The 20,462-nt window shown below is 40.7% G+C and overlaps 1 protein-coding gene and 1 long non-coding RNA gene across 4 annotated transcripts in view; both read right to left on the bottom strand.

Annotated features, from left to right (window-relative positions):
• LOC103377714 (uncharacterized) overlaps positions 1-178 on the bottom strand; it is a 7,437-nt gene extending 7,259 nt beyond the window's left edge. Inside the window, exon 1 of the long non-coding RNA XR_521438.3 lies at positions 41-178. This is a non-coding gene — a long non-coding RNA (uncharacterized LOC103377714). The remainder of the gene's footprint in view (positions 1-40) is intronic.
• Positions 179-1,077: 899 nt separating this feature from the next.
• Positions 1,078-20,462, bottom strand: part of tpst1 (tyrosylprotein sulfotransferase 1) — a 29,177-nt gene continuing 9,792 nt past the window's right edge. For 2 of the 3 annotated variants that reach the window (XM_008308510.3, XM_008308509.3), the window contains 5 exons: positions 17,075-18,111; positions 11,854-12,052; positions 2,250-2,300; positions 1,609-1,675; positions 1,078-1,511 (listed from right to left, as the gene is read on the bottom strand). In XM_008308510.3, coding sequence (XP_008306732.1) covers positions 1,640-1,675; positions 2,250-2,300; positions 11,854-12,052; positions 17,075-17,931 — 1,143 coding nt within the window. In that variant the 5' untranslated portion in view covers positions 17,932-18,111 and the 3' untranslated portion in view covers positions 1,078-1,511; positions 1,609-1,639. The remainder of the gene's footprint in view (positions 1,512-1,608; positions 1,676-2,249; positions 2,301-11,853; positions 12,053-17,074; positions 18,112-20,462) is intronic. The other variant, XM_008308511.3, reaches the window with a different exon arrangement.

Raw genomic sequence — 20,462 nt, 5'->3', positions numbered from 1 at the left:
TTTAGGAAAAAAAAAATTCTAAAAAGTTGAGTCCACTCACCCCTTCACCTGGATGTCATCGCCGTGGACTCTGCTGAAGCCGAGATGGATGCCACCGCTCTGTTTACTGCTCCACAGCTCCCAGCCGGCTTGGATGCTCTCGCCCCGCCTGGAGATTCCTACATCCCGGTAGCAACCGGACTTCAGTCCTCGGCCCAGTCTTCTGCCAGGGCAGGCGCCAGGCTACTTCCGTTGAGTACGGAAAGGATCCGCAGCTTTGGGTTACTTCACCCCCAACCACAAGATTAGAAGCTCCACCCTTAAACACGGGCTCTTGGACTCATGTGATCAGCTCCGGCAGGTGCATATAGAGGACATGCCCACGCTCTGCCTCTCCTGTCCGTGACGTTCGCCTCTCCAATCGTTTTGTTGCCGTCGATGCCTCTACGCCGACGTCTAAACCTGCGCCGCGGCGTATGTCTCCGTCTCTCACTGCTCCGAACTCTCAACCCCAGGCTTCATCCGACCACCGCCGTAGCTCCAGGCAGCCAGTGTAGCTACACGGTCAAGCACTTGGCTGTGCGTCGTGGGCGAACCTTCTGCCACCCTGGAGCCCGCGTCAAGGACGTTTCATCCTCCGTCCTCCAGGTGAGGTTGCCGAGGCCGATATCAACGAAGTTCTGCTTACGATCCGTAAGCAGAACTTCTTCACCGTGGTGGCCCGCTTGTCGGACACGTGGAAGCGGTTCGTTGTTTGCGGCCCGCTTCCCCTGCCTTGCTGTGGTGACGTCACCACCAACCGCCTACGTCAGCTGCACCTGTGACAGTCTGAACAAGAGTATCCCCACACGCCACACACACACACCTCTTCCACCAGCAGCTCCCACACACATCATCTTCCACCAGCAGCTCCTTCTCTGCCACCACAACCTCAGAACTTTTACACCATCACAACCAGTATTTAGCACCGACAGCTGAAACCCAGAACTGTTTTTAAACCCAACTGCGTTTTTAACAATCCTTTAAAATGTGTGTCAGCTACATCACACCAGTGCACTGAATTCTAAACCATAAATAAAGGACGACGCAGCCACAGACTTTAGAAAAACCATCTTTATCACGTTTGATACCTAAAACTGATCAGTACCAGGACATTGCACAATACAAAGGTATGGAAAAAACAAAACAATTAAACATTAAAATAGGTATTGCATCTCTCAAAAGCTAATTCTCCATTCATAAATACTTTGTGATTTTCTTTCCTGGCAGTTTCTCATCATCATCATCATCATCCAGTTGTTTTCTAGGCAGCGATTGTTTTCAAAGAATCAAGTGATGTGACATTAACAACATTCAGCAGACATTCTGTGGGTCAGACCACCGTTAGGACCTAGTTATAGTTCAGCATCTGAGGCCAGAAGAATGTCAGTAAATAAGACTGCCCCAAACTGTGATGTCATGTGATCTCCTAAAAACACTGGGTCAAAAGGTCAGAGTTGATTTCTTTAACTTCTGTTTGAGTGCATCAGCTCCTACAGAAACATAATATGAAGTTAAAGTTAACATATGTAGTATATTTTATTTTGAAAAATGATTAGAACAGGAAGACAGAAAACCACGTGTGTTTACCTGTGTAATGAGTTGGTTTTCTGTCTCTGGTCTAACTGGGATTTGATCTCTCTGCAGACTTTTGGACCTGTGAGGAAGAACAGACGGTGGAGGTCAAACTGGTATCTCTCAGAAGACATGAAGAAAAAATAAGTCAGACAACACAGCCTGTTGTGTCATGAGCTGAAACAATGACAGAAGGGATTAATAAAATTTTTAAAAAAGCATCATTATTAGCAACAAAAAAATGAGGGACGACGTGCTGGAGAAAATATCAAATAGATGTAGATGCATCTAAATGCCACAGGAGGGCAGGTGTGCTCTTTAACCGACAAAACTGATCTGTGAGAAAGACGACAACACAAAGAAACCAACAAACAAAGTGACCAGCACAAAAAGACCAAACACAGGAATAGAACCAAGAAGCGGCGAACAGAACGCCTCAGTAGACGGTGGGGAAAAAAATGTATAAATTAAGTAAATAAAAAAAAAGAAGAAGAAGAATAAAACGAAAAAACAAAAAGAAATGAAATGTGAGCAGGTGGGAATGTGTTTAAATTTTTTCCACTGAGCTACAGATGGTTCGACTCAAACCAGAACAGTGCAGGAAGCTGGATTTGAAGAAAAATAAAATCCAACAACAGGCAGACATGTAACTGTACCTGTGGTTGTTCTTTTAGGAATTCTGGGAGTTGAAATTCACCCTTAAAGACCTGGAAAAACAAAGGACCACTTTTAGAACTCCACAAGTCCATCAACTGAATTATAACCCTGAAGATCTGACTGACTCAGTTATTAAGACCAGGAGTGTAAAAAAAAAAAACGTCTTTTTTTTATGCCTTTGACATATTTTCACTCATATTTGACAAGTTTTTTTTTTTTTTTTTGGCTTTTGACCTGATTTCCTCTAGGTCATGTAAACGTAGTCTCTGTTGACGCCTCATTATACAAGGTCACTGATGCTGCTCCGCTACAACAGCCCTTTAAAGAGATTAGGCAGAACAAACACAGCATTCCGGTCCGGTCCGGTACGGTCCAGACTTTGGAAAAGCAGCTGGGTTTAAGCCTCTAGCGCTCATACAGGATCAGAAAAGAACGGTACAGTTGATTCTGTACTTAAGAAGATCAAATCAGAGGGAGGGCAGGGGAGATCAAAGTCCAACAGGATGAAACCGAGGTGTTCCTCCATGTTTCGGGAGGGGGGGGGGATCTCAACAGGACGCCTCCTTGTGTCGTTCATTGGAACAATTTCACAGTAAAGCATGTGTCTGCTGCAGAGGCCAGAGGAGAAGAATGTCTGAGGACGGCTGGCGGTTACAGCAGCAGCGAGATGACAGATGTTTGATCACATCAACGGAATTCACCGGAAACAGACTGAAACAGTTAAATCAGTGCAACTACTACAAAGGAAGAATCTCGAAGAAAAAACCACTGAATCAAGTGAAACTGTAAAACTGACAAACTATTCCCATTTTGATTTTGTCGTAACGTCACAGTAGATTTCCCAAATCTTTGACAATTGGACCATAATAAACTTTTTAAAACAACAATCTGTCCAATAGTAACACTGGGACAGATTTATCTTTTTTTTCACTTTTGTATATGTGTACACAGGGTTCCAGTTCTACAATGTCCAAAAAAATATCAATGAAAGGTTTTCATCAGTGCTGGACCTCCACAGAGAGAGGAGTGGTCTGCACTGGTATGCTGACTTCCTGCATTCCAGTGATAAAAAACTTTCCTCAAACATATAACTCATTCTTAAACCGTTCAAAGTGCCTTCACGAGTGCTTGCGTGTTTGGCTGAGTCTGACGCAAGACCGGAGAATGGCAGTGATCTGAAATGATTTCCAACAGCACAGTCTGCAGGGGCAAAGGGATGTTTCCAATTTCCGTTTTTTTTTTTTTACTTTAAAAACCCTCCACCGAGGCTCTGGAGGCTCAGCTGTGGGCCTGGCCACAGATCTTCTTCAGCACCTTCCCAAAAGACACGTAGGAAGTTCCAAAACTAGGTCAGACACAAAGCCCAGACCTGCCGACGATAAAAATCGGGGTCAGTGAGTAAAAATAAATGTACAGCAGCAGCTAAGCCGTGTCCTTGGTACGCCACAGATCAATGCATCGTTCTCAGAGAGAAAACAGGAAGAAAATGGATCGGGGGTTGGGAGGTCTGTGTGGTGGGAAGCAGTGGTAACATGAAGCCAGCATGTGACCTCCACTTCTATAAGCCCAGGGAGATCTGTTAAAACAATCGTGAAAAGAGGAGTGTTCTCCTGGCCCAAGATTTACGGATAAAACCAGCAGATATACGACTGAGTCGGATAAAAGGGAGGTTTGAGCGCAGGTCTCAGTGGTGACTCAGATAACTTCACTGACCACTCACATTCATCCAACACAGACTAACAGACCAATGACTGGTCATCTAACTCCAAAAATGATGAATAGGGGAAAAACCAATACATTAGATAAGCAGAAATAGTACTTTCTGAACACATCCAACGGAAATTAGTAGGGAGGTTACGATACACTCAACCCACAATACAATATGACTCACTATCCTTATTGTTAACTATGCAATTTTGCAATTTAACTGTTGTACAAACAAGCACACCAGAAGTAAAAATATGTGGCTACATGCAAACATTTCCTCTCCAAAAAGCTTAGCCACAAAACAGTTTCACACCCCGGTGCGAGACTTCCATCAGACCTTTGGCTCACACTTTCTCCGTGCTCTTTCGGCAGGTTGTACAAACCACATCTTAGTATCAGAAGCAGTGATTCAGATTGATAATGACCCAGAAAGTTCCATGTTTTCAGAGAACACTTCTAGCTTTATCTTGAGAAGATCTTATCTTGGCACCACAGGCCACTGAAAGGAAATTTAGGTCATGGATACGCTGTCATGATGTTTGAGTCGATGGTACATGTAGTCGTCTTAACCAGGAGACCACGAGTCGCTCTAATTTATCATACAAAACAAGTCTGTGATGTGATTGGTTAAGGAAAAACATTTTCCAAAGAGCCTTGAACCCAGTCTCCACAGGTACTTCACTTCTCATGCCTCTACTCATTCACATTCTTATTATTATTACTGTTAATGTGGACAAGCTGAGAATTTATCGATCCAAATATCCATTTCTCACTAGGGATCACAACAACTGCAAAGCCACTTAAAAGGTATTGATTGCGGTTCAAGGAGCGAAGACTAATTTACAGGAGGCAGCAACAACCTCTGCCAAACAAAATGATATGTTATATCTGTGACTCAGTGCTTTGGTCGACTGACAGTCAGGATAAACTGACTTTAACTTTGTCAACCTTTTTTTTTCTTTTTTTTTTTTATTTTTGTACACTTTCTTATCTAAATACATATTTTGGAGTTTTTTTATTCTAATAAAAGTTTGAGTTTTAAAAAAACAAATCTAATATACTGCATAATGAAAAACAGAAATATACAAAGGCTCAAAATATGAAAATGTTTTTTTTTTTGCTGGCAAACCTCTCACTGGTTGGGTTTACGCATTAATATACACTGATTTTATCAACAGCTTTGACCACAGGGATGACGATGTGAGAAGACTTTGTGTTGATCCAGTCGGGTTATTTTACCAGCAGCACACATAAACACACACTGAAGCACCGCTGAGGTAAGGCTGCTCTCCACAGGTCAAGCTTCCTGAACTGTGTTCACTCCGTCTCTGTCTCCGCAATACAAACAATCGGCTCAGGCTACCGCTTCCTGACCTTCTTTACTGCTAGCTGCTAGATCAAGAATAGATGTGCTCTGGTTAAAATCTGCCCCCAAAGAAGAGGTGACGCACAGGTCTGAGGTATCTGGATGGTTACCATATAATGAAGAGGAGTTGTTGCTTGTAAAAAAAAAAAATAGAGGTGAATAAACTACCTATAATTTACCAATAAATCTGTAAAGATTTGGGCGTAAGAAAACTCCACTGACGTGGGATGTGTCTAAGTCATGTACGACATCACGTTGATAGGAAGAATAAAGTTAGCTTAAAACTAGGGATGTAATGATGCATCATGAATCTGTTAAAAGTCATCTTTAATAATAACTTTATTGATCCCACACTGCTTCAAAAGTTTTGTGTTAACAGCAGGCGCCAAATGTGAGGTTCCTCTGGGAATCAAACCCAACTCATCTTGGCTCGAAAAAAACTAAAAGAGTGTATCGTCACAGTCCTAGTTAAGGCTCACACAGACATCACTGTCTAAAATAAAGCTATTCATACTGATGTTCCATTCCACCTACAGGGGAAAATCCTTCACACATGACCAGAACACAATACCTGGGCTGTGACAATGGAAGGATATAGGATAAGTCCATATAAAAAGAGTTCTGACCTCATCTGAACAAACAGCAGCTCCCCAAAGAATTCCTTCAAAAAATATTCCCTCAGAGCATTTGAACAGTGGACATAATGGACTTATTTATAAAAGTGTGTGTCATTTTAAGTTCAATGTTATTACCCTCTCAGAGCCTGGAGATCTGTTGACATTTTTTGTGCAGAACACCAGTGTTTCATTCTTTGAATTGGTTTCCGGTCTTTTCCCTGAGTTACAGCAGCCAATTATTCTTCGCCGAGTCTCTTAATACCACAACCTTCTGGGAAAGCCATGCTTTTTATAATTTTTTAACAATCAATCTTAAATTCAGAAACAGAAAATAACAACAAAAACCTAGCTTTGCTATTATCTGCGAAGGGTGAACTTGGCCAAACTTCAGACAGTAGCTCTTGACACATGAAAATGTTTAGTTCACCTCGTCTCAGCGATTGCTTTCTAATCTAAACAAACTTCTCGTGTTTAGGCTATGATAATAGTTACTAATAATATTTGCATGGTAGGAATTTCTGGAAGATAAACATGTAGGCAGTGGTTCTCTTAAAAAATAAATATTTTGACAATCATGAAATAAATTTATGAAATAATTTTCATACAATTACAAAGGAAGCTTATCAAAGGAAATACCGGGGTTTAGAATTTTTTTTTTTATAATTTTACAGATAGAAAATCTAAGCATTTAGAATTGTAAGTCACTCTGATCTCAACAGAGGATCTCCTCATTAATACTTCAGAGGTTGGTGGCTGTGATAGCCACAAAAACTGTGTGTTTCTGTTTGTTCTAAGACTAAAACTCCTTTTTCTATTTAATATTCCTGACTTAAATTCTCAGAGGCTGGAAATACGCTTTGATGTTTACATCTGCACCAGCCAGCGCTGTGGTCACGTGATGAACTAAACTGAAATTCTTGCATCAACTAATTTCGAGGTAGTGGAAGTTTCACACTGACCAGGCTTCCCACTCAAACCATTTCATTTTAACCTAGCTCGGAATAAAATGTCTGCAAAACAAACTATTCTGATGGATGATGAAATGACATCCAATCATGAAGCCACCGATGAAGTCCATCCAACAGCCCTATATCCACACACCTCTCCATGAAACTTCTTTTTTCTATTGAACTCTCCATCCCGCTGAGTGACAGAGAGAAGGGCAGGCAAACAAACAAACAAACAATATCAACCCAGCAGCAACTGGATCTGATACCGAGTACTCACAGTAATTACCTGCAGATGCAGGCAGGCACAAATCTGAGCAGAGAGGCCTTAACACGCACATGCTGTCAACAATACTTGTGAAGTAATGATCTAAGGAGGAGGCAGCAAACGGGACATTACTGAGCTCAGCGTGGTCACCAACAGCAGAAGGATGTTAATATATATGTGCCCAGCATTTAAGCTGAAGGACTTAAAGAACAGTCCAACACTTGAGGGGACACGAGTTTTGTTGGTACTCGTCTTAGAACGAGACCCACAGCAACACAATGGCTCCATTGTTGACCAACAGTTTGTTTGCTGCAAATGTAAGCAGTCGTCATACAGTCTTGGAGCTGGTTTATGATTTATAAATTCTTAAATAATTTTATAATGAGACTATTGTTGCACAATGATATTCAAACAGCCTGGGATCAATAAAGTTCAAATTATTTTGTACAGTATATATTTATCTATTTGTTTATCATAGGGGTTTGTCTCAGTACCAATTTTTTTTTTACAAACTAATACCAGTACAAGTATTTTTTATTTTGTGTCCTCGTTGATACCAAGTACCACCACAGATACTTCTTTAGGTTGACTTTCAATAAGTCATGCAGAAAAGTGCAAGACAGTTTTATATAGTTGACGTTTCCCTGTGGGGAAATACGGTGATGTGCAGTTGAGCTCCACCCAACCCACAGTGAGGACACAAACCTCAGATCCATTTTCTTCTCATTAAACGGCGATTTTAATCCAAACAGAAACTGATCCTTCTGTATAAAACAAAAAAAATATTTAAAAAGATAGGAAATAAATATAAAATCAAACGTTCTGCATAGAAAGTGAGCAAATCTCCCACATCAATAACACATTTCAGATGAAGCTCTCCTTCCAGGTCTCGATAAACAAATTAACAAAAAACGTGGGTTAATGAAGTCTCCACAAAACAGTGACTCGACTATTTACTCATCGATCTGTGACACGGCGCACACACAGCGCTAAGTCATGTCCTCAGTCATGTCCTCAGATGTCAAACTGCTCCTATTGTAACAGGACAATTCTTACTGTCAACGTCTCTGATGTTAAAATACCTCCAAACTGTTGACACTGTCGACCTCATAATAATCAAACCGGAAGTCTTTTGAGTACTAGTGCGAGTACTTGAATAAAGTATTTGATTAAATATTTCTAAATGAAACTTTATTCAACATCTCTGTGCATCCCCATTATTCCCAGTGGTGGACTTTATCGTGACAGTGAATCTTTGTAAAGTGATATCCAGCCACTAAGCTAACGTCTTAACTGTGCCACCTTGTCTGTACTTTCCATCCCTGTCTGTGGTCTGTCACAGTGTTCCAGAAAATCCCCCCCGCCTCCACTCCCCATCACTTCTCACACTCCAAATGTTTTCCATTTGACTCATAATGGTCTCGACGATGTGATGAATGGCACAAACTCCAAACTCTGTATTTTCATCCTGCCCATTTTTTCTGGTTCCCCTTAAACAAATGGAAAAGAAAACCCCGGGACAAAGCTCCAAAACTCCACCATGGGTCAAAGACGTTTCCACCACGGGCTTCTAAGACAATATTAAACCAGTGCAACATTTCAGTTTTTTCAGTAATAAACTCTTGTTGCCCAAACCTCTGTACCACAGCATTCATATCAAATCTGGATAGAACCAGAACCAGAGAACGTTCTGATGTGGCTGCTGTCGCCTTTTACTGTGCTCTGACACACCCCTCCCCCACAGCCAACAGTCTGCTGGGGCTATTTACGTTTACTCTGAGTGTGCAGATTTCTGGCAATGGGTGTTGTGTCTTCCCGCTGATGCACAAGCCATTGCTTTATGTGACCAAGGACAAACCCTCTGCTGAGACGAGGACAGAGATGATGCAGCAGTGACTCGGTGACAAAGCTTCATTGACACGGTGCTAAAATATATCGTGCTTATTCATCCCCTGGTCCTGACAGCCGAGCACATACACATGGAGCAAATGACGACGACCGATGCGTTCCAATGACTTTGACCGCGACACTGTTGCAGTGCAGTTGAGGCAGAGTAATGCTAGCTCTTACAAGGACACAGACCTACTCATTAGGCAGCAGTGGTTATGGTAAAGGCATGTTTATCACAATTGCCAGTCTAATGTCTCCAAAATGATTTATAGCAGTTTGGATGTCTGGAGCGTTCCTATGCTCCAAGCAGTATAAAAAAAAGGAGGAAAACAAAAATACAGCTACACAGCCTTTAATTGGGTCGAACTAACTCCAATGTTAAATACAAACCCAGAGTAAACGAACACTACTATATTCGGGTTTAAAGCTACAGTGTATATATATATATATATATATATATGACAGATTCAACCCATTACTGATGGCTACTACAGTAGGTACTATGACTTCACATTTGCCAAAAAAACAAAAACAATCTCCAGACAGATGTAATGCCCCCCGCACCCTCCCCCCGCTGTCATCCCCAAAACAAAAAAAACCTGGACCATTCTCAAGGTTTCATGCTTAGCAGCAACAAATCAGCCAGAAATGTTTAGACAGCAGAACAACCCAGGAAAGGTCAAGCTCGGAAAAAACATGTTCAGCATCAACCAGCAGACATTCTTCAGCCTGTAAAAGCAATACGATTGTGGTCCGGCCACAGAAGTGTGTACTTTCTTCCATGTCACTGATAACGACATGTTTCAGTCTATTAGCAGAGCGTAGTTACCAGAGTTGAGAAAGAGTCCAAACAAGTGGAAACAGGAACTCTTTTTCTCAGCATCTGAGGTATTTTAATATAAAATGTATTTTGACATGTTGACTTAATAAGCCAATCCTGTACGGTGTTTAATCCTAATACAGTATATGGAGGTGAAATTCAAAACTCTGTTTTCCGCTTATCTAAGACGTAGCAGTTAATCACAGCGGAGAGCCAGCTAAGTATGACACAAAGAGCAGAGCTGCAGAACACATTACCTAAAAGTTCAGTCTGAGAAACGCATTTAAAAAAAAAAAAAAAAAAACACACTTTCTGCTCCAAAAATAGCAAAAGATTTTCCAAGAACGCAGATGTGTTTGACAGTTGGTTAGAACAAAACTGCTGAGGCAAAGAAAGCCGCGCTTGAGCACAAGGTGGATGTAAAGATGATTGAATGCATGGTGTGTGATGTTCTTTTCTTTCTGCCGACGGCCTCAATATGTGACGTTCTAAAAATGTCATGTCACTTTGGAAAAAAAAAAAAACGAAACATTTTAAGGATAGGAATAGTTGTTGTTGTGCCTTGGATGTTTAACAGTTTGCTAACTTCGCAAATCCTTTTACAGTGCTGCAAAACTCGGATGACTGACGTTGTGACTGTCAATTTCAGCACGGGTATATGTATCTATGAACGCCGCACCACATCCACCCCCCACCGGCCCCCACCTCCAACAGCAGGAAGCCTGTTTGTTTATCATGGCGTGTTGTGCAGACAGCAGAGTGAGCAACTAGGACTTGTAGATAATGAGCAGGAACATGATAAACAAACCGACGCTAATCTGCAGTGGCATGCAACGATTCCACACATGAAGTTTGAGGAAAACCAGTGAGTTACTACAGTAAACTCACCGTGAGACTAGACGTTCGAAAAACAATAAAGGGGTTGGGGGTACACATATATACATATATATACATAAACATATATACACATATAAACATTTATAAATATATACGCATATATACATATATACACATATATACGTACACATATACGTACATATATACATATATACATATACGTACATATATACATATACATGTACATATATACATATATACATATACGTACATATATACATATATACATATACGTACATATATACATATACATGTACATATATACATATACATATATACATACATATATATATAATATCAAAATGTTTAAAAAAAAATCTGAATTTTAACCATAAACAAGGGCATTGCTGCAAAATGTTGTTTTTGATAATTTTAACCATAAACAAGGGCATTGCTACGTACTGCAAAGTTATATTCATTTTTGGGAACATTTCTTTTTGAAGACTTTTTCAGAAAATTATTAGGATGGTATGTTAGGTTTGGTTAATGGTTGGTTCAGTTTTTTGTTTCTCAGTTTTATGCTTATTATTTATTCTTTGATGCTGAGATAAACCTTATTCACTGGACATGTTAAACCAACGCACTGACAGACAGAGAAAATCCACTAACGGGCAGTGAGAGAAATACTGCTCATGACAAGTAATGTGCACTGAAAAATCAATGGAGTGCCTTTTTACATCAAGCGCTTTCGATAAGACGCTGCTCTTATTTTTCTTTACATTATATCACATCTCGGTTGACACTGAGATCAATGACATAACATGTAGTTACAGTAGTGCTGTTCCAGCACGTGCAGTGTTAGTTGGCTTTTTTTTTTTTAAACTTATCAGTTTGTTGTTTTAGTTCTGTTGACCAAATCATTAGTTGTCCTTCCTGTCTGAACATTTCTCAGATATTTGGCGGTGAGAACAGTGTGAGCTACTACAATATACTGTATATTTTTCAACTTCCAGGGGTCATGCATATGAAGCATATGAAAACATCTAGACAGAGCTCACACAATGATAACATCAACAACAACAAATTACCAGATATAAATATATGTGAGTAGATGGACCTGTTTAAGACAAATAAACCGGTGGAAAACTCACCCTTCTTGTATTGTCCAGGACTTTAGGATCGGGCCGACCATAGTTGGGAGGATTGGCGTGGGGGTCGTAGCCCAGTCTGGACAGCATTGGTGCGATGACGGCCATGTCCCTGACCACGTCTGCCGGGATCTTTCCTACCCATTTCGATAAGGCTTCAACATTGACAGGCTTGATGACCTGGTCTGTTGACCTTTCCACCCTGAAAAGAAATAATGAAAAAAGTTCTTATAATTCAGAATTTTAATGTCTTGTTTCAAGGCAGCTGACGATATACGTAGATGAAGCAGAACCCACTCCTCGCCAACAATTTTGGTCATGTACCTCTTAAAGAAAGACAAAAGTGCTAAACTGCGACCGAAAGGTGTCTCAATATAAGGGTATGATACAAAACACAAAAAAAAATAATTATCTTTTTTTAAATTCAGTGCCCGTGGGCAGTGAAAAAAATGTCTACTGTCCAGATTAATAATGCTCTACCAGTCTTGTCTCGGCCCGTTTTCAAAAAGAACACGCCATTATGGTAAATAATTAATTATGTGAAATTAAATATTGAAGATGAAAGGGTATTGGAACATCTGCTCTGAGGATTTTTTTTTTTTTTTGTCCTGAAGCAAACAAAGTCCACGCCCTGTGGTTAGCACATGGGAGTTGATGTCAGCTTCATCAAGATGTAAATGACTGTACCAGTGCAAGTCACAAGTGGGGCCAGGCCATCTGCTCAGTGAGATGAAAAAAAAAAAAAGTTCATATTGATCAACATGTCAAACCATTTGAAATGTAAGAATACAAACAGAAATGTTTCAGTCGACGGTAAAAACAAACACTCTGTGACCTTCTTAAGTTTACTGATATAAGCCGACGCCTTAAGTCCTTTAAATCTGTTAATCTATGTTAAGGGTAAACAAACGTTGACTTTTCCTCTCTCGTCTGTTTACCATCATCAGTTCAGCTTCTCCTTCTGTATGTTCCCCGTCTGACCCCATACCTCAATCTGGCAATTCACTTTCCTCTAATCCATTTACTTTGCAATTCAATCTTTACACTGCACGGGTATAGGCTCCTGCATGATTAATAGAGTGAGCTGGTTTTGTCATCTCAGGAGGACGGTGTAGATGGTTTCTGAGAGACGGGCCCTGATCCAAATATCCACTCTGAAACAAATAGGTAGGGAATCACTTTAGGTAACTGCATCACGACCCAGGAGGCTGCAGGAGTGTTGATGTGGAGCGTAAACGGATAGAGACAAAGCCAGAGCGTTGCTGATACAGTCTGGATCAGTTCACTACCATGTTGGTAGAGAGGCTACAACACGCTGAAGGTCCGTTTTCTACGCTCACACACAACAGTGGTGATCGTTTGAGGTGGTCCTCGGTCTTCATGCATGTCATTAAGTTAATTACCCTCAGCCACATGAAGCTTATTTTCAGGTTAATACACTTCATGCGTTATTGGTGCAAATTGTATTTGATCAAAATTGAGACAAAAATGTGCAGAATTCACATCATAGCAGTGTTTCTGCTCCCCGTGTTCAGAGACCTGCTGCTGCTTTATTGCTTCAGAATTGGGGCCCAACTTAAAATAACAGTCTACCCGTTAGCGTTAATAACGTCTGAGGTTATTAGGGCCCACTAGATTAACACATTAACACCTCACTGGGTTTGGATTGTTAACTCATCAGTGATTGTTGGCAGTGCCCAGCATTTCCCTTCTTAATGCACGGTCCTCGACAAACTAAATAAATGGACCGCCTCAAGATCATGTTTGATTATAATGAACAAAACAGAAGCATCAGACTATTTCCCAAATAAAACCAACTTGAACAGAGTTCACATTTTATCTGTTATTAACCAATAAGACAGATGAAAGAAAAAAAGACCAAAGCAGAGAAGATGTACGGGAAAAACAGAGGAGGGAAGGATGCGAATTGGGAATGACCTGCTGCCCAAAATCCCAGTGGAAACACTAATTATAATTCATGTAAAACTTTCTTGCATAATAGGACAATTAACAGAGTATATTGAATATAAAGCGTCTATTTTTATTTTACTGCAGGATTTAGAGATAACAGCCCTGGTGAACAATTCATATTTAACCTGTTAGAACAGATCACCGCGTTGACTCCCATTTTTGCTATTAATGTGATTTGACAAAAACCTTTTCCATCCATCACATGACCACTTCCCTTCAGGCTGATGCTCTTTATGGCCTGCAGCTTGTCAATTATTAATTGCAGGGCCTCCTTTACCCAAGGTGGTGTTCTGTATCACCAACAGCTGATAAGAGAGAGAGAGAGAGACATCAAGATCACGGAGGATAGAGATGGGAGGTGGGATGGGCTGGCTCCCTGCTCTGGGATAAGTAATGGACTGAGTCTCTGGGCTAGACAGGACGTCCACTAAATCATGGCCAGGTAATTGATGTTAATGCAAAGACTAGGTCCCAGTGTGGGTCCTGGCAGCCCACTGATTGAGATTTTGGTCTAGATAGAGACCTACAGCTCAAGGATGGTGGAAATAGGGAGTTTTGGTGGTTGTAGGGAGAACCTGACTGAAACCAGGGACACGTTTTTTGGTTGTTGTTGCTAGTGACAGGAGGATAAAAGTCGATAGAGCATTTTTACTATCGTATAACCATTATGGTAATGCAAAAGTACATTTCAATTAAACACGGAATTGAAGCGATTGACGTAGGGAAATGATCATTGTCTCTGACTGTGTCTGGCAGTAGTAAGATGTGAAGGACAGACATGAAGGACAGACATCAAGGACACAGCAGTGTCTCCATGCTTAGAATCCCTAATCATTACAACATAATGAAAATCAATTTGTGGAGTGCAGAAACTGTATCGGGATCGTTATGCTTTTTTATTTTTTTTTTTTCTTTCTGTCCATGAGCAGATATTATGCTGTTTTCTTTTTTTTCTTTCTGTCCATGAGCAGATACTTAGAATTTACTTCAACATCCTTGTTTCTATCGAGCATTGAAGTAACATACACTTAGGTCAGAAGGTTAAACACACAGGGTCGTTCAATACGAACAGAACCACTCAAGACATCCCTGAGTCTAGACACAAGAAACAGACAAGGACACCGTGAGGCCTGGACTGAGAACCTCAAGGGTTCTTACTACTGGAGCAGACGTAAAGAGCACTTCATGATCCCCATCACACTCCTGCTTGTCAGCATCTTGAGATTTGATTTCTGTTCTGAGCGTTTCAGATTGAACTGTTTATCTCGCCACATTAGTGTTAGTTAACTTGAAACTAAAAAGGCAAAGAGTCATAAAAACCAACCAGGGGAAACTTAATGAATGAAGATTAAATTAAAGCTAGAATAAAAAAAACTCAACATTGGTGTAAAGCTAAAAAATAAGGTGGTTTCTCCTTCATGGATGTAATTCCACTGCAGGGGTAACTTATGATCACTGATATGAAATCTAATAACACAGGCAAACAGGCAAGGCATTGAAAAAAAGCACAAACGTCAACTGAGGCTGCTCACTTCCCTCATCACTGCGCTGTATAAATAATAAGGAGCGGAAAAAAAAACAAGTCCTGACAACATCTGGATATTGTGGAGAACATTTGGTTCTCCAAAATATCCTTCACCTTTCACTGTGTGTTTATGAACAATTTTCAACTATATATTGCATTGATATTTTTCGCATAAAACAAATTATTTGACAATGAGCTTTATACTAAGACAGTAACTACCAAGCTACTGTAGAAAGGCCAATAATGTGTTTAAATGATGCATACCATGGATCGTTCCCTGCTGGCTGCTGGTGTTACTGTTTTTTTCCTCATTTAAAAGTAAAAGGGAAACAGATGTGGAGGCCAATTAAAAGTTCTTAACTATGTTTTATAGTAGAAAGCGAGGTGAGTTCATCAGGAGTGATGTGGAGCCAAAAGACATTTTTGAGTGTTTTTGTTTTGTGAGACGATAACAAAATGCAGCCTAAATCATCTCCAGAGTGAGTAGAGTGTGTTCTAGTTGCCACGTGGCAGGAAAAGGAGGGTAGCAAAGGGGGGTTCGACTGAGGCAGAGAGTAGGGTTGCATCCCTGGAGTGTTTCCTCCTCAACTCCCAGAAGCGAACTATTCAAATCACCAAGACCAAAAACAACGCTGACACCAGACAAGGCCTTTAGAAACGTTGCTTACAGTAGGGTACGGTAGGGCGGACATAGTTTCACATCTTTAGGTCACTAATCACAGAATTCCTGATTAATTTCCAAATCAAATTTAATGATGGAGTGACTGGTGTTTCTGTGAAAACGAGGGATCTACAGATTTACTTCCGAGGCCAAAGCTGCATGTGTTCAAAGGCCTCCAGGAAGCCAGACTACGCAGAGAGGGGGATTCTTCACTTCAACCTGACACACTGCTTACTGACATGTCATTTCTCTTTAGGTTAATAGCCAATCTATACTTTCTCTCCCTTCCAGGCTGAGTAGTTAAAAGCTGAGCAGACATGCCCACGCTGATTTCTGTAGCACTCGGAATGTGATGTATTAGAGGCTTTATTCATCATGTGGAGCTTGTCAGCCTGGCAGATATTGCACTTTTGTAGAACTAATATATCTTTCTGAGTGAAGCTTAAGTAAAATCCTGTGTCTCCAAAGGTAAATTTATTTTTGTTTTATAGCCCTAAAGTTACTGCAGTGAAAAAGGCACCGTAAATTTGTGAGACAGAATAGATTGGTTTCTTGTTTGATTGTCTTGAAATAATCTGTGAAATAGTGCTTAATTTATTTTGAACAATTTATGATAATATTCTACATCGATTTTTATTTTTGTAATTATGAAAGTCCTCAATACACATCACAGTATATATATATAAAATTTACACAGCATTTAGCCATTTCATTCCACATCTTAGTTATATTGTCTCCTTTCTTACGTATTTTGAAACCTAATATTGAAAATCTAATCTAATCTTCCTTTGTAACTAAAGCTTTTTGAACTTGTCACTGGAAACGGAAACGGCAGACCATTTTAGGAAACTGCATTCCTAAAATGTCCAAGATTACAAGACACAGAGAGAGAGAGAGTGTGTCCCCACTGGTGTAATGATTTTAGAGTACTTCAGGCAACTAGAGAAACCCGAGACTAACCTTAATTAATGATGTTAACAGGGGTCATTACACCCCCGACTACGTTGTAAGTATTCTCACATTAAACAGCAAGAGAGAGAAAAAAAAGACACTAGCTTGTTACTCACTTGGAAAGCGACACTCCTCCAGCTTTTCCAATGAGTTCTTCATGGCGTAGAACGGCATCGTTCCAAGGAACTTCGAGGAATTTTAGCAGAGTCTTCATCCATTTTTCAGGATGGAGAACTAATTGTTCATAATGCACTGGTAGGCATTTGTCCGCCGCCTCCAAGCACTGAGTGTACATGGTCTCGATTGCCCGATTCCATTTGGTTAGGCAGTCTCGATAGCTGCCAAGATCAAAGCCAGCAATGGTCACCTTGCGTGAGATCATGGAGTGGACTGAGGCCCGTCCATCGCGTATCATGAGTACAAACTTGGCATGGGGAAAGATTTTGGCCAGATAGGAAAGCGACTTTAGTGAAAAAGGGTCCTTGTTGCACAGGAAGTTGGCAGGCTCACCGTGTTTGACAATGATTTCCAGCAGAAAGGCCTGCATGGCGGCGTCCAGCACCTCGTCCGTCACGCCTGCCTCGTCCAGGCGCATTTTCTCCCGGCCCGAGCGGCTCCACATTTGTTTCATGGCAAGTATACGTGGAATGACACGGGTTTCCTCTCCACAGCGTACCTCTGGGTGGGCGTCCAGCATCGCTCGCATAAGCGTAGTCCCACTTCGGGGTACACCGCCGATGAAGATTAGTGGCATGTCTTTGTTGTAAACAAAAGGCGTACTGAGATTTTGGCCGGTCCGTAACGTGGTCCGCATGCTGCCTCCCAGTGCTGACAATGGATATATTCCAACTGATTGGCCTCGCTCCTCGATGCGGTGATGGCACTCCATGGCATGGCGGCCCAGGTAGAAGACGGTGACGGAGCTAATGACCAAACAGGCCACCAGCAGGTTCTGTTTGAGCTTGCCAATCATGATGCAGACTACAAACAGGACAATACAATATCTCCACAGGAGCCGTTTGGGGGGGAAGGATGGGAAAAAGGACCTAAGGGCTAATTTAAGTTCCCACCCTTTACGATTGTTTGCAGAGAACCAGGCTTGGTTCGAGCTCCCTGGTATACAGTAGGCGTCGACGTCCCAGCTCCATGATACCTGGATCGTGGTTAAAAAACACAGAGAAACATACATTATACTTTAAATATTCAAGCAAACAGAAAGTAAATATTCACAGGCTGTTCATCAGAGACCAATTTGTGACCGAGTCCAATCAAAATAGAAACAATAATACTGCAGTGACTTTGACGAGTTTGACAAGCCATCAGAAAGATGAACAAGTGCAACAATTAGCTGACAATACATGACAATGGAAGTCAGATCCCTTTAAAGAAGGACAAGAAAAAAAATGCCGGACATCACACGAGGGAGGGATGTTTGTAACATGTAAATGATATTTGACTGTTACCCTTTATCTTCTAATATGCAAACACCAGATCTTTACGCTGCAGTGGTTTGGCAAACGGCTGAAGTTGCTGTTACTGCTTTTGTTGGCAGGATCTCTCGTTGCTGACCGTGCAGCCGCAGTCAGTCTGCTGAACAAACGACTGGGTTGTGCGACAAGGGGGTAATACACATAAGAAAGCTACTGCGGCTCAGGTTACTGTGATACAACAGCGCCCGTGTATTAATTGAAGTTGATCAGTCACCTGACCTGACACGGAGTAAAAAGAAATGTCCAGCAACCGGTCATCTGAAGCGGATCATCGCTTGGTGATGATACCAATCTCTTTTGACACTTTGGTTAAAAAAAAAAAAAGTTTTATATGTGAGTGGATACATTTTTTTTTCCATGCTGTTGTTCATCAAAATTTGAATACAACTGTAATCTTACATTTATTTAGTTGTATTTTCCACCTTGTATAACCAGTCACATTATCGTCACAGGCTGCAGTTTACTGTAATAAAGTAGTAACAACAGAGTCATGCGCTCTTACGCCCTGCTGTCTTCAGAAGGTGTTCTTCAGTTGTCTGCAGCTAACGGCCATTAACACATACCTTCAACGTGGTGCGGCCACAAGGGTGGCCCAGGGTTAAACTCCTGACGTCTGAACTTAATGGTTTAGGACAAATGCAGATCCTGTGATAAAACCCGTGTTGATTCTGACACCTTGTTGCCGGGGTTTTCTCACTGATACGTTAGTGTTTAATGAACATCGTTTCTGTTGAGATAAACATGAGAATTTGACTATGCATACACTACACAAACTAGTAATATTTAATAGTCAGACACACGAAACACACGTGTTAATGTGTGCTCCTTTGTCAGTATGTTCAAGATCAATTTTAACCGAATAAATCCAAATTTTTCTCAATGGGGTTAAACTGCATTTTCAATATTTAAGGCAAAATGAATGTAAAGACTTCAGACACACAAGAAACCCTGACATTTGAAAGTTTTTATAAAACCTAAAATTCAACTAAATATCTGATATTCAAGCCTTGTATGAGGAGGTATGATTTCCTGTATGTCTTTTAATAAATAGATAATGACTGTTGTGAATAGACTGAAGACTGGTAAAAAAAAAAAAAAGAGTTCAGAAATATTTATTTTACAGTAGGGCTTGCACCAAGAGCAAAACAATAATTATTGTGTTATTAAAAAAAACAGATCCAGCAGGTGGCAGTTATCCAAACCAAGGCTGAAGAGTTGCTATTTATGCCCCAAGAAGAAGAAGAAACCACACGAGTGCGTGAGAAGGGCAGCAATTGGGGTAAAAAACAATTAAAATATTTTTTAAGCCACAGTACAAAATTAGAATAAAATTACCTGCAAGAATTTATTGCAATTTCAAAGTGGTTAACTTTTAAATGGGGAGAAATTTTAATTTAAAAATAGTTCAGCATTTGGGACTTCTTGTAAATAAGAATAAAATAAATAAATATGTAAATCAGATTTGCGTCAAAGTCTTGTGAACGCCTGTGGTTGCGTTACACGGTGGTGTCGTGTTACACCTTGCAGCGAAGCATAAATGTGTTTATGTTAAATTAATTGCCGCTCTTCTCTCCTGTTACTGACACTGTATCCTCCTTACAGCACATTTCTCCCATTGATCTTATGAGGGGAAAACAGACGAGGCCTGTGCTGCTCTCTGCAGAGGAAGAGTGAAGCTCAGCCACATCGAACAATAACAGGAAAAAAGGGGAGATTTTTAAAAAAATTATTTAAACAGGTGATTGTTTAAATAATCAGTGAACTGTTATTTAAACAGTTCACTGATTGTCATAGGTATCTGTACCTGTGGCAGGTGTTGGGTATTTACCCGACAGGTGCGGCACAAACCAAATATTTGGCTCCATAGCTCAGGGTTTAGTGCACTGGTCACTGGCTCAAATCTCACGTTGTGACCAATTACACTCTGTATTACTTATGCCCTGCGACACAGTGAGGGGTCTGTAGGTGATGATGTAACGAGCCGTAACTTCAACTGTTTAAATGTAATGAAAAG

This window comes from Cynoglossus semilaevis, chromosome 4 (assembly GCF_000523025.1).
Source record: "Cynoglossus semilaevis isolate Cse_v1.0 chromosome 4, Cse_v1.0, whole genome shotgun sequence".
Lineage (NCBI taxonomy): Eukaryota > Metazoa > Chordata > Actinopteri > Pleuronectiformes > Cynoglossidae > Cynoglossus > Cynoglossus semilaevis.
The sequence above is the reverse complement of the archived record's forward strand: the minus strand, read 5'-3'. Positions and strand labels throughout refer to the sequence as shown.